Source organism: Anomaloglossus baeobatrachus, chromosome 2 (assembly GCF_048569485.1).
Source record: "Anomaloglossus baeobatrachus isolate aAnoBae1 chromosome 2, aAnoBae1.hap1, whole genome shotgun sequence".
In the NCBI taxonomy this organism is placed as follows: domain Eukaryota; kingdom Metazoa; phylum Chordata; class Amphibia; order Anura; family Aromobatidae; genus Anomaloglossus; species Anomaloglossus baeobatrachus.
The window spans coordinates 470,768,651-470,782,223 of record NC_134354.1 but is presented as its reverse complement, the minus strand read 5'-3'; the positions used below and the strand labels follow the sequence as shown (position 1 = coordinate 470,782,223).

Here is a 13,573-nt window from a genome sequence, read left to right as displayed (position 1 = left end):
CGAGTAACCCCCCAGAGATCCTTCGGGCACGTCAATAATGCTATCCGTTTAACAAATATGAATATTATAATAGGTTTCCAGGAAGGAAAAGCTATGTGTACACTTTGGAACTAGACATAGTTGCCATAACAAGGAGCTTTTAAAGTGCCTCAAGGCAAAAGAGAAAATGGAATTCCTGCACTGAATAGTGGCACATTAGCAAATTGTACACATAGAAAGTAAAATTCCGGACTTCACGATCATGAAGAGGTTACAGCCTTCAGGTTGTGTTATTATGATGAACATTTCAACACATCAATAATAAAATAACAAATGTAAGTAATCCGTAATTCAAAGTTTACATTAAAGAAACACAAGCAACAAAAGTAAAGGTACCTTACGGGCTCGTCTGGAACGGAGACCATTGCGGTGGAGTACGTTACTTATGGTATTGACTGAAACCAATGTCCCCACTGCCATGAGATCTTCCCGGAGCTCCTTCCTTGTTGTCCTTGGGTTAGCCTTGACTCTTCGGACAAGCCTGGCCTCGGCACGGGTGGAAACTTTCAAAGGCTGTCCAGGCCGTGGAAGGCTAACAGTAGTTCCATAAGCCTTCCACTTCCGGATGATGCTCCCAACAGTGGAGACAGGTAGGCCCAACTCCTTGGAAAGGGTTTTGTACCCCTTGCCAGCCTTGTGACCCTCCACGATCTTGTCTCTGATGGCCTTGGAATGCTCCTTTGTCTTTCCCATGTTGACCAAGTATGAGTGCTGTTCACAAGTTTGGGGAGGGTCTTAATTAGTCAGAAAAGGCTGGAAAAAGAGATAATTAATCCAAACATGTGAAGCTCATTGTTCTTTGTACCTGAAATACTTCTTAGTACTTTAGGGGAACCAAACAGAATTCTGGTGGTTTGAGAGGTTGAATAATAAATGACCCTCTGAATAAACTTTTCACAATTTTTAAAAAAAAGAAATAACATTCTTTTTTGCTGCAGTGCATTTCACACTTCCAGGCTGATCTACAGTCCAAATGTCACAATGCCAAGTTAATTCCGAATGTGTAAACCTGCTAAATCTGCAGGGGGTTGAATACTACTTGTAGGCACTGTAATAATATTCAACTTCCAAGGAAAACCATACAATGTACCAACCATCCATATAACATTCCCTTATTTCTTATTAGTTTATTTTTCCACATTTTAAGACTATATTCACATTGTATTGCATATACGGTATTCTGGGATGTTCTCCTTTATAAACTCAACATATTGTTTTGATTTTTGTCACTTTATGACATTACAGTTGCATATGACACCTTTTGACTCCTAATGTAAATGTGTATTTACCTAAATGATTGTTAACTCCCTAGAAGTTTGAACATATTGTGTATATACTAATGGATCATTTCCTTGTCCATATGCTGAACGTGCCTTGCAGTATGAACACAGCCATACATAGAATTTGTCATAATGACTTCTTAATCTTGAAACCACTGACTATCCTTGTGTTATGTGATCACATTACACTAGATTAGATGACTAATATAATATATATTAGTCATCTAGTGTAATGTGAACACATAACATAAGGATAGTCATATCACCACACTGCGTCTTTGTTAGGAATCTCCATTTATTTAGCGATTTTGATTGTAAAATATTTGTTTGCAGTTGTTGCAAGAATGGATGAGCTTTTACATTGGATTGAAATCAGGGTCCTGTCCTCTCTGAGACCACGGGCTGATGACATGAAGGCTTTATTTGTGGATCACACATACAGGTATTCATAACATAATTTTCTGATATCTAAAAGCTACATATACCAGAAACCAGGAAAAATTCTACCCTGTGGAAAATTGTTTTGTGGAATATTTATAACTACAATACCCAACCATGAAAGGGTCCCTGTTATCTTTTTCTAGACATCTTTTACATTCGGGGTGGCTAATCGGGTCACCCCCTTGCTAGCTTCAAGAAAAACTCTGGCAGCTCAATCTGTTATAGAACTTTAAAATCACCATAACACTGATTTCTTTTAACACCAAAAATTAGCCAAATAGTAAATACCCCAATACTTGCACACACAGTTAAGTCCGTAAATATTTGGCAGCGACACGTTTAGGCGTTTTAATAGTTTACCAAAATATATTGAACATACAGTTAAATAATCAACATGGGTGTAAAGTGCTGACTCTCAGCTTTAATTTGAGAGTATTTACATCCTAATTGGAGTAAAGGTTTAGGAATTACTGCTATGTAATATACAGCTGCTTCTTTTTCAAGGAACCAAAAGTAATTGAACAATTATCTCAAAAGCTCCTTATTGGGCTGCATGGCCTATTCTTCATTAATCCATCATCAATTAAGCAGGTGATGGAGCTTAATGATGGAGGTGATGGAGAAAGGTCTGGAGCTGATTCCAGGCATGGAATTTGCATTTGGAAGCTGTTTCTGTGAACCCAGGTCAAATGAGCTCTCACTGAAAGAGAAACTAATCATCATTAGGCTGAAAAAAATAGAAATCCATCAGAGACATAGTAGAAATGTTAGGAGTGGCTAAATCAAAAGTTCGGTACATTCTGCAAATTAAAGAGCACACTAATGAGCTTGAGAACGCAAAACACACCCTCACAACATCCACCCAAGTGAAGAACACTCTCTTGGAAGTAAGTGTTTTAGTAGGTAAGTCCACCATAAAGAGAAGACTTCCTGAGAGAAAATACACAGGGTTCACCACAAGGGGCAAAACATTAACTAGCATTAAAAATAGAAAAGTCAGATTAGACTTTGCTACATAATACATATAATGAAGCTAGCCCACTTAGAACAGCATTCTTTGGACAGACAACAATAAGATTAAACTAAGAAGCCTGTACCAGAAGGATGGGAAAAAGAAAGTATGGGGAAGGCTCATGAGCCAAAGCACACCACATCCTCTGTAACACATGATAGAGGCAGTGTGATGGCATAGGCAGGCAAGGCTTCCAATTGTCACTAGTGTTTGTAGATGATGTGACTGAAGACAGATGCAGCTGGATTAATTCTGAAGTTTACAGGCTATACTTTCTGCTCAAATTCAACCAAATTCAGCAAGTTTGATTGGACGGCGCTTCACCGTACAGATGGATAATTACTCAAAACTGTGAAATCAACCGAGGAGTTTAAGGAAAAGAAGTGGAATATTCTACAATGGCTGAGCCAGTCACAAGATCTCAACTTCGTCGAGCATGAATTTCACATGCTTAAGACAAATCTCAAGGTAGTACAGACCTGACAATGCATCATATAGGACGAAACCCAAGCTTTGGTGACGTCCATGGCTTTCATTCCCTGCAAAGTATTCTCTACAAAATATTGAAAATTAATATTTTATTTATGGTAAAGTTTCTTTGTCCAATTACTTTGAGCCCCTGGAATGAGGAGACTTTGTAGAAAACTGGTTGTAATTCATAAACATTTCACAGGATAATTTTGTTCAACACCTTTAATTAAACCTGAAAGTCTACACTTCAGTTGCATCTCAGTTGTTTCATTTTAAATTGAAATAGTATCGTGCAGTGCCCAAATCACTGTAACGATGGTCCTGGGAGTGGACCCACTGGACCATGCACCGGACTCCCCTGCGACGCCGCTTCGAGCGGACCCCTACACAGGGACTGTCGGGCGTAACCGCAGAGGGCCTAGATGCACAGAAGCCAGGATCAGCAAGAGTCACCGGATAGAGTCTTATGGATACAGGATCGGAACTGAACCAGGTACAGGTTAATGGGATCAGGCAGAAGTCCAGAACCGAAGACTGGTGCAGGTTACAGGGATTACGCTGAAGTCCAGAAGCGGAGACTGGTGCAGGTTAACGGGATCAGGCTCAAGTCCAGAACAGGAGACTAGTGCAGGTTAACGGGATCAGGCTAAAGTCCAGAGCTGAAGACTGGTGCAGGTTAATGGGATCAGGCTGGAGTGTGTGCTCAGAATGGTACTCAGGATCTGCAAGCAGAGACAGAGTTACACCAAGCACAGGCATAGAAGGACCTGAACAACTGGTGCAAGAGACAAGCTACAGGGCCGCGTTGAACAAGCACTGGGCATGGGGAATAAGAAGTCTTAAATACCCAAAGTTAATTAGTAGTCATATCCTGGACAGCTGTGCTGCCCCTTTAAGTCTAGGTGAGTGCACGCGCACGCCCTCTAGTGTGCATGTGTGAGGACCGCAACCCGGAAGTCAGAGCTGAGACCACAGGAGGAGAGGCAGGACGCTGAAGCGCAGGTGGCTGCAGTGAGTGTGCGGCGTGGGGCCGGGACCGATGGGGAAAAGGTATGGATGAGGTGGCAGGTGAGCATGGCATGGCGGGAAGTTGGAACCCCAGGGGTTGGCGCGACGGGTGGTGGGCAGCACGGTCGGACCGGGAGCATGACAATCACAAAGATTCAGTCACTGAACGAATATCTCTGGAGCCAAATCTACAGTATGTTGCCCAAATATGATCTTTTTTGAGGATTTATTCCATCTGAGCGACTAAAGCTTGGACTGCACTGTTAGAGACTGCCCATAACTTACAATAAGATGAAGCAATGAAGCATTTTGTATATATACTTTACTACAAGTACAGAATGCAATGTATTGTCATTTATCTCTCTCACCACCTTCCAAAAGACCAATTTTATTCAACTACACATTACAAGTGCTTCTATAACATCTTTCAAACTCTTCTTTTGCAGGAACAACCTCTGTGAATTTCTGAAAAATGAAGATATCCATACATTATACATTTATTTCAAGCTTGCAAAGGGATCCCTTGCAGCTTCCCTTAAACCTCCATCAGCATTACAGAGCAAATGCATATGCTTTGTGAAGATGTCATCTGCAATTAAACTCACAATTGAAAACATAGGTAAGCTAATGAGAGCTCATACACTGTAATTACATGTGTTTTGGTTGTTTTCCCCTTGACCTACTATCTTTTATATGTTCTGGATTCACCATAGGTAATCAGGTGATGTCGATGGATTGTGACAAATTTCCATTGAAGTACTTTGACATGGTTCTCCATCAAGTTTTCCTGCCACTCTTCAGCAATGGCAATATCATAGTGGGATCACATAGCACTGAAAAGATAATTGAAGTTTTACATAGGTTCACCGCTAACCTGGAAGTTATAGCAGGTCATACAGAGGTAGGTTATATATAATCTAATCAGGTCAAAGCAGCTATAGGAGCTACTAGAAGCGTCTAAATGGTTTTACAATGGTTAGATAGATGTGATACTTCAAAACTAGCTGATCCTAATAAAATGTGTTTTCTAGACCAGTACATTGCTCATATTTGCCTTTCTCTATACACTTTCTTAGGGGTCTATTATGCTTCCCATTCCTTCTATTGAACTACTAAAAAACACAACAGTATTCACTAAGCAAGGAGCTGTGATACATATTATGGAGACAGCAGCAATTGGATGGATAAGGCAAATCAAGGTAAGAAATAAAGTCTATGAAGACAATACAGAATAGATAAAAAAATCAGATTAGGTGCGAATTGTAATCTTGTGGTATTTGGATATGGTAAAGCAAAGTTGGCTGAAAACTCTACATATTTTAATTAATATTGTTCTGGAGTCATGTATCAGTGCTACTCCTGAATTCTGATACATTTGCATTTTGAAAGGTTATTCAGAATGATTCTATATATATTGCCTTGAAAAAGTATTCATGCCTTGTGAACTTTTGCACATTTTTTTCATCTTACAAAATGCATTTTATTGGTATTTTATGTGATATGCCAACACTAAGTAGCAACTGTTTCTGAAGTGTAAAAGAAATAAGAAATTATTATTTTTTTTTTAAAAGTTTGAAAAATATAAAATTGTAATATGCATTTGAATTCATCCACTTTGAGTCAATACTTTCCAGGACCACCTTTTGTGTCAATTATTGCCTCAAGGCTTTTGGGGTATGCCTCTACCAGCTTTGTACATCTAGAGCAGGGGTCCCTAACTTTTCTGACCTTGAGAGCCACATTCAGCTCTGTAAGAGGTCACGAGCCACATTTAGGTCCCGCTGTTCACAGTAGTGACACCAAGAGCCCCCATTACCAGTATAATGACAGCCAAAGCTTTCCCTCAGAAATCACCACATCGAGGCAGTATACCAATATCTAGGGGTTCCTACCTCTATTTAGATCTGTTCTTCTGTGTGGGGCTACTCACAAATGTCACCATCTGTAGACCTGCTCTTCACACCTGTTTGTAAGACCTGGTGCAAATGCAGACCACTCATCATGGCCCTGTAAGCCACATGTGGCTCCTGAGCCACAGAATGTGGACTCCTGATTAAAGCCTGCTTTACACTTTGCAATTTCGCATACGATATCGTATGCAATTTGCAACGCCCCCATCGTATGTGCAGCACGTTCAATTTGTTGAACATGCCGCACGAACGATTAACCCCTGTCACACGTACTTACCCGTCCATACGACCTTGATGTGGGCGGTGAACGTCCACTTCCTGGAGTGGGAGGGACGTTCGGCGTCACATCGACGTCATGCGGCAGCCAGCCAATAGAAGCGGAGGGGCGGAGATGAGTGGGACATAAACATCTCGCCCACCTCTTTCCTTCCGCATTGCTGGCTGGTGCCGCGGAACGCAGGTAAGATCTGTTCAATGTTCCCGGGGTGTCACACACTGCGATGTGTGCTGCCTCGGGAACATTGCACAACCGCACGTTCAATTCATGAGGAATGAATGACGTGCATGCGATGAACGGATTTTCGTTCAATCGCAATCGCACGTACCTGTCACACACTACAATGTACCTTATGATGCCGGATGTGCGTCACTTACGACGTGACCCCGCCGACACATCGTAAGATATATTGTAGCATGTAAAGCGGGCTTTAAAGAATGAAATTTTTGCTCATTCTTCTGTTTTGCATCACTTGGGGAGGTGAATCCTACAAGTTCAAGGTCTGAGTGAGCATATGGGCTAATGCAATGAGGCATGTATGAAACAGGTTATTGCGACTGTGGTTTATCGTGCGATCAGACCACAGCTGCGGAGGCGGGCCAGTGCTGCGGAGGGGAGGCATTTATCTCCCTCTCTTCAGTAGCTGGCAATTGTCCTCGCTTACACCAGTGTAACGCGAGAGCAGTGCGATGTTTCTCTCGCCCCATACACTTGCATGGGTGCGAGTGGAACAGGATCTCGTTCCACTCACAGCATGCTGCGATTGTTTTCTCGGTCCAACTAGGACTGGGAAAATAGTCGCTCATGGGAGTGGACACATAGAGTAATATTGGTCCGAGTGGAATGCGATTTTTTTATCGCATTCCACTCGCATCGTTTTTCTCGCCGTGTGTCCTAGGCCTAATAGTTGTCCTGTGGACAGATTTTCCCTCCTGAGTTGAGAATAAATTACACACCGGTGGTCTTAATTTACAAATTTGGTAACTTCTGAATGCAATTGGTCAATTGGGATTTTATTTAGGGGTATCAAACTACCGGTGGCTGAATGCAAATAGACAGCACAATTTCCCAATTTATATTTTCAAAATATTTACAAAACCATGTATCATTTCTGATACAATTCACAAATACAGTATATCACAAAAATGAATACACCCCTCACATTTTTGTAAATATTTTATATGTTTTCATGGAATAACACTGAAGATATGACACTTTAATACAATGTACAGTAGTCAGTGTTCAGCTTGTATAATAGTGTAAATTTGGTATTCCCTCTAAATAACTCATCACAAGCCATTAATGTCTAAACTACTGACAACAAAAGTACACCCCTTTTTTTTTCCTGAAAAGTTCCTGTAGTGATGGATACACATTAACTAGATTTGAATTTGATCCTAAATGTATATATATTTAATGTAATAATCTAGTAACTTTTCGAATATATTTTTATTAAAAATTCCCTACCATTCCCTCTTTATTTTCCTGCTATTTTTTTTTCTTTTTCTTCCATTTTGGTGATGTTTCATTTGAGATTCCCCAGTGCATGCTGGGCCACTCAATCAAGGTATCAACTTGGGCCTGTGGCTGCAGTCACTGCCTCAGTTTCTGTTCCCGGTTTGAAAGAAAGAGTCATCATTGATGTCCATTTCAGAGCCTGGGCTTGTTCCTGTAGTACTGAGCATGCGTCCGTTGTCAATTCTGAGTCTCTGACTCATGCTGAGTATGCGGTTGCTGCTCACAATGCTCTGTTCCTTTGATTCACAAGTCTATATTCTTTGAATGCTATGAGATATGACGAGCTGGCAAGAGAGAGTGCTGTCTTTGAGCATTGAAAAGGAAAGAATGCAGCAAGCAAAGAACCAAAGACAAGCTCAACCCTCAAAACAGACATCATTGATGACGTCCTGTTTTAGGGTGGTGATTTTTGTTTCAGGGACTGGGCTGGTCTCTGCTCTCCCTGCTTGCGCATTCTCTCCTTTTCAATGTACACTGACAGTGTGCTCTCTATTAACACTCTCAGTACTATACATGCTAGAGCTCAGGTGTCAGCTTACATCACTAAGGATAATCACCTCTGTGATGCATATCTTCCATCTGTGACATATCCGGCAGCCATCTTACATACCCCCTCTCTCTGCCCAAAGCTGAGGGGCTTGGCACCTTCCACCATCATAAAGTAAAATCTTAATAGAGCGGCCACATTGCCATATAGTTTCCTGGACCTATGCTCTACATGGAAGCTAAAGTCGTGGAGTAATAGAAACCATCTGGTCACTGGGGAATTATTCCCTTTCTTTTCCCGCATCCATATCAGTGAGGCATGGTCTGAAATTAACCTAAATTCCTGCCTAATATGACGTATATTAAATTGTCCAATGCCCACTTAATCGCTAAACACTCCTTCTGCGTGTTGGAGTAATTCTTCTTACATGAAGACAATTTTCTACTCAGGTACTTTATTGGGTGTTCACTTCCTGAAGTGTCTGTCTGGACCACAATTTCCTTATTGAAATCAGGGGCCACCAACACTGGCTGTTTACACAGAGCTAGCATCAGTTCATGGAAAGCCATCTCAGTTTCTGGAGACCACTTGGCCATAGCCAACTTCATACCCTTAAGGGCGTTGGTCAGGGGTGTGCTATCATGGCGAAGTTAGGGATGGACCAACGATAGTATCCTACAAGGTCCAAAACCAACCAACTTGTTTCTTTGAGAGCAGTTGTGAGTAGAGTTGAGCGCGGTTCGTGGTTCGTGGTTCTCCAGTTCGCGATTCGAGTGATTTTGGGGGCTGTTCTAGATCGAACTAGAACTCGAGCTGTTTGCTAAAGCTTGATAGTTCTAGTTACGTTTGAGAACGGTTCTAGCAGCAAAAAGCCAAGCTAATTACTAGCTGGCTTTCCGCTGTAATATTGTAAGTCACTCTGTGACTCACACTATTATGAAATTTCAGCGTATAGTCTGCAGGAACAGCGCGTTTAGATCACTGCTGCTGGGATAATGGTGATCGCCATTATTTTTTTCTGTTCTTCCTTGGCTCCCTAAGCGCGCGTGTAGTGGGGCGGACCAGCATGTCAGCCAATCCCAGACACACACACACAGCTAAGTGGACTTTTAGCCAGAGAAGCAACGGCATGTATGATAGGATGTCCATGTCACACGTCCCTGCATTATAAATTCGGGCATCTGCCCATCTGGACGCCATTATCTGCCTTCTGCGTCTGGGTGTCAGTCACCGCAGGTGCAGCTCCTGTCTCCGATACTGCTGTGTACGCTCTACACACAGCGCTATACAGAATAGGGATAGAAGTTTCTTTCAGCCCTTGTAAGGGCTAATTACAGCAGGCTCAGAGCCATAGGTGACAGTCAGGTCCGTTGAAACAGATTTTAACAGCTACAGATAAGAGCGTCTGTGTAGATAAGGTCAGGGAGTTCCTTGCTGCATTTCACCATTAGGAGGGATAGAAAGTGAGGCTTCCTTTCCTCTACACTGACCCACAACGTGGCCACTGTACCCTCCTGCCCTTTGCAGACTCAAGCTCATTGTTACTAAGCCATTATAATACCAAACACTGAGGAAACTTAGTTGCATCCTAAAAGTCGCTGTTGGACTTCATTAGTGTCCCACTGGTGCAAATCTAATTCCAGCACCTCTGCATTGCACACTCAAGCTCATTGTTGAGCTTCAACAGTCTAACCGTACCAGCAGCACTGTGTCTGGTGCTGGTAGCAGCAATTTTATTGAATCTTTTCATAATTTTTTTAGACCATCCTTTGCAAGGCCACCAGAGACAACAAGACTTACACATAGTCAACGGTTGGAGAGGATGATACAGGAGTATCTCCAAGTGAACATCGATGCCATGACTTTGCAACTGGAGCCTTGCTCATTTTGGGCTTCAAATCTTGAAAAATGGCCAGAGCTCTCTACTTACACCTTGGAGATCTTGTCGTGTCCAGCTGCCAGCGTTGTCTCTGAACGTGTCTTCAGTGCTGCTGGGTGTGTGCTGACAGATAAGCGCACGCGTCTTTCCAGTGACAATGTGGACAGACTAACCTTCATCAAAATGAACAAGTCATGGATCCACAAGGAATTTACTACCCCTGTGTCATCCTGGGGAGAGTAAATGCTTGTGTATTTTGACTGTGCTTGATGGAAATCTACCTGTGAAGTGTACAACTGGGGCACAAGTGCTGCCACTGAAGGGGTGCGTGTCTTTGTGGCCCAATTTTTGGAAAAAAGGGAGACTCCGCTTGGAGTAACCCTTGCTTGCAGTGTTTCTAAAAATGATCCAAGATGAACAGATCTGGGATCAGCAAAGACTTTGCTACCTACCCCGGTGTCCTCCTGGGGACAGTTAAGTATGGCGTATTTTTGAATGTGCTTGATGCAAATCTACCTGTGAAGTGTACAACTGGGGCACAAATGCTGCCACTGAAGGGGTGGGTGTCTGTGTGGCCCAATTTTTGAAAAAAAGGGAGACTCCGCTTGGAGTAACCCTTGCTTACAGTGTTTCTAAAAATGATCCAAGATGAACAGATCTGGGATCAGGAAAAACTTTGCTACCTACCCCGGTGTCATCCTGGGACGGTTAAGGATGGCGTATTTTTGAATGTGCTTGATGCACATCTACCTGTGAAGTGTACAATTGGGGCACAAGTGCTGCCACTGAAGGGGTGGGTGTCTATATGGCCCAATTTTTGGAAAAAAGGGAGACTCCGCTTGGAGTAACCCTTGCTTGCAGTATTTTTAAAAAGGAGCCAAGATGAACAAGTCATGGTTCAGCAAAGACTTTGCTACCTACCCCAGTGCAATCCTGGGGACGGTTAAGGATGGCGTATTTTTGAATGTGCTTGATGCAAATCTACCTGTCCAGTTTGCAACTGGGGCACAAGTGCTGCTACTGAAGTGCTGTCTGTGGGGCCCAATTTTTGGAAAAAAGGGAGACTCTGCTTGGAGTCCCCTTGCGGTGTTATACATGATTTTAGAAGGGCATGCCATGCCTATATCTGTGTCTCGTCCTCTTTTTCCTCGTAACGCTGTTTTGTTTTCGCATGAATATTTGTTCTTGTCACTTTTGTAGGGGGTGGACGGACCCCTTACAAAGAGGCGCAGTTTTCCCCCCTGAAGATACCCCCGCTGGGGTAGACAAAGCCGTTAATATTAATGTTTGTGTTTTACTGTATTTCTACTGTATAGATGGGTTTCCCCTAGTGGCCGGGTGGGACGGCTGTCCCCATAGAAACAGGGCAGGAGAAAGGAGGAGCCGGCAGCAGAAGGGGGAGGGAGAGAGAGTGTGGTAGAGAAAAAGTTTGAGGTTGAGGAGTCGAGTCAGGGACAGGGGAGAAGGAGCAGCGGGGGCAGAGTGTGGGCGCTAGGTGAACAGCTAACGAAGGAAAGGGAAAGAGAAAGTGTCCTCTATGGTGAAACAGAGTTGGGTGGGTCAAGTCTGCGGTAGCCGGAGTGGGAGCCCAGGTGAAGTAGAGTAGCCGGGCACATCCCCACGAGAGGAGACGACAAGAAAAGGTTCCCCCCCAGCAGAAGTTGTGAAACGACGCTATCAGATTGTTGCCTCTGTTGTGAAGATGCGTGCAATAAACATGCCTTCTGAATCAACTGATCTCCGTCTGCAAAGTCTTTCTACGTCTGACAGCGTTCTCTGTACCACCACACTCTGCCCCACCAAGCAATCTCCTGTCCCAATAGTGACGGCGGAGCCGGGGGTTAGCCTGATAGAAAAAGGGGCCACGACTACAACCCCCGAGGCACCCCCGGCACCAAGTTACAAGTGGCGTAGTCGGCAGGATACGGATTATCTGCAGGGGGTCCCGATCCAAGAAGATGGAGACCAAGTGGTGCCTAAGGCGTTGGACCAGGCACAAGACGGCGGTAAGATGGCCGCCGTCTGCATGAGTACAGCGAGCGCGCGAAGAATTGGCGCCAAGCGAAGAACCCTGAGCTGGCCGGCGAAGAAAAAGAAGTACAGAGTGCGCCACCCAAAGAGGGGAGGTGCTGGCCCCAAGATGTTGCTGAAGACATGTGAAGATGGCGGCGCTACAGAAAAGAAGAGGTGTCGCCTGTGCTGGGTCGATTTGATGTGCGAGACTGGGGGTGGAGTGTATGCAAGAGCGGGAAAAGAAGGCCCGCCTCCACCTTCCCCAGCATCTCCACCGTCCCTGGCGCCATTACAGGAAGAGCTGCAAGAGACGCCAACTCCACAACTGACCTTAAGTGAGATGGAGACTCAGATGAAGCAGCGAGCTGCAGCGGGCGCGCTGGTGGCAACCAGCCTGGGGAGAGAACGCCCGAGGCAGACTGCAGCCGAGGATGCCCTTACTATTAAGCTACCGGCTGTGCCAGGAGGTCCGGAGCAGCCCGCAAAAGTATCGTGGGTCACTTCATGGGACGCCGTGACCGGTGAAACATCCACTGAAGTCCGGGCCACCTACAAGACGCAACTACAGCCGGGAAGCGAAATGCTGGGAGCACCTCTCCAGAGTCCGGAGGTGGTTACACCAGACAAGGTGGGTCCTCCAGCCCCCACAGAAGTTCCGGCTCCGGGAGAGCCACATGCCCGGGAGTTAGAGGAAGATGAGTGGGGATTCTTCTGGGAGCTGGTAAAGCCGGCGCCCCTGACCCGACAACAGTCCCCACCGCCTGAAACCGATCCGGTGCAAGAAAGGTTACTGGCCGAGACCGTGGCCCGTGAGATGATGGCCGGTCCCCTTAGCGAAGAGTTTGATCGGCAGTGCACCGTTGGCACCGTGGTCAAATTCAATCAGGCGGAGGGCTATGGGTTCATAGAGGACAAAGAGACCGGGGATCATTTTTTTTATAAGCGGGTTAACCTGGACACTGAGGGCTTGCCCCAACGTCTACATACACTGTACCCGGGAGAAAAAGTGAAATTCCGGAGAGAAGTGGGATGCCGAGGCCTATTTGGCGTTGGAGTGACCCGGATGCCCACTGCACAAGAGGCCGCACAGTGGCAGCAAGAGATTGAATGGGAAGAGTGTCAGTACCGGAGACGTACACAACAGAGACCGGTGCTGGCTGAGACATGCCGGCCGAGACACACGCTGGCGGTGTCGCCAGAAGTCACTACTTGACCGATAGCTGAGCCGGAAAAGGAGA

At 44.6% G+C, this 13,573-nt stretch overlaps 1 protein-coding gene across 1 annotated transcript in view; it reads left to right on the top strand.

The window, feature by feature from the left end:
- Positions 1–1,663: 1,663 nt before the first annotated feature.
- The window catches only part of LOC142291659 (uncharacterized), a 1,021,181-nt gene continuing 1,009,271 nt past the window's right edge, over positions 1,664–13,573 (top strand). Inside the window, exons 1-4 of the mRNA XM_075336344.1 lie at positions 1,664–1,761; positions 4,698–4,870; positions 4,965–5,152; positions 5,328–5,450. Of these exons, the coding sequence (XP_075192459.1) occupies positions 1,664–1,761; positions 4,698–4,870; positions 4,965–5,152; positions 5,328–5,450 (582 nt within the window). The remainder of the gene's footprint in view (positions 1,762–4,697; positions 4,871–4,964; positions 5,153–5,327; positions 5,451–13,573) is intronic.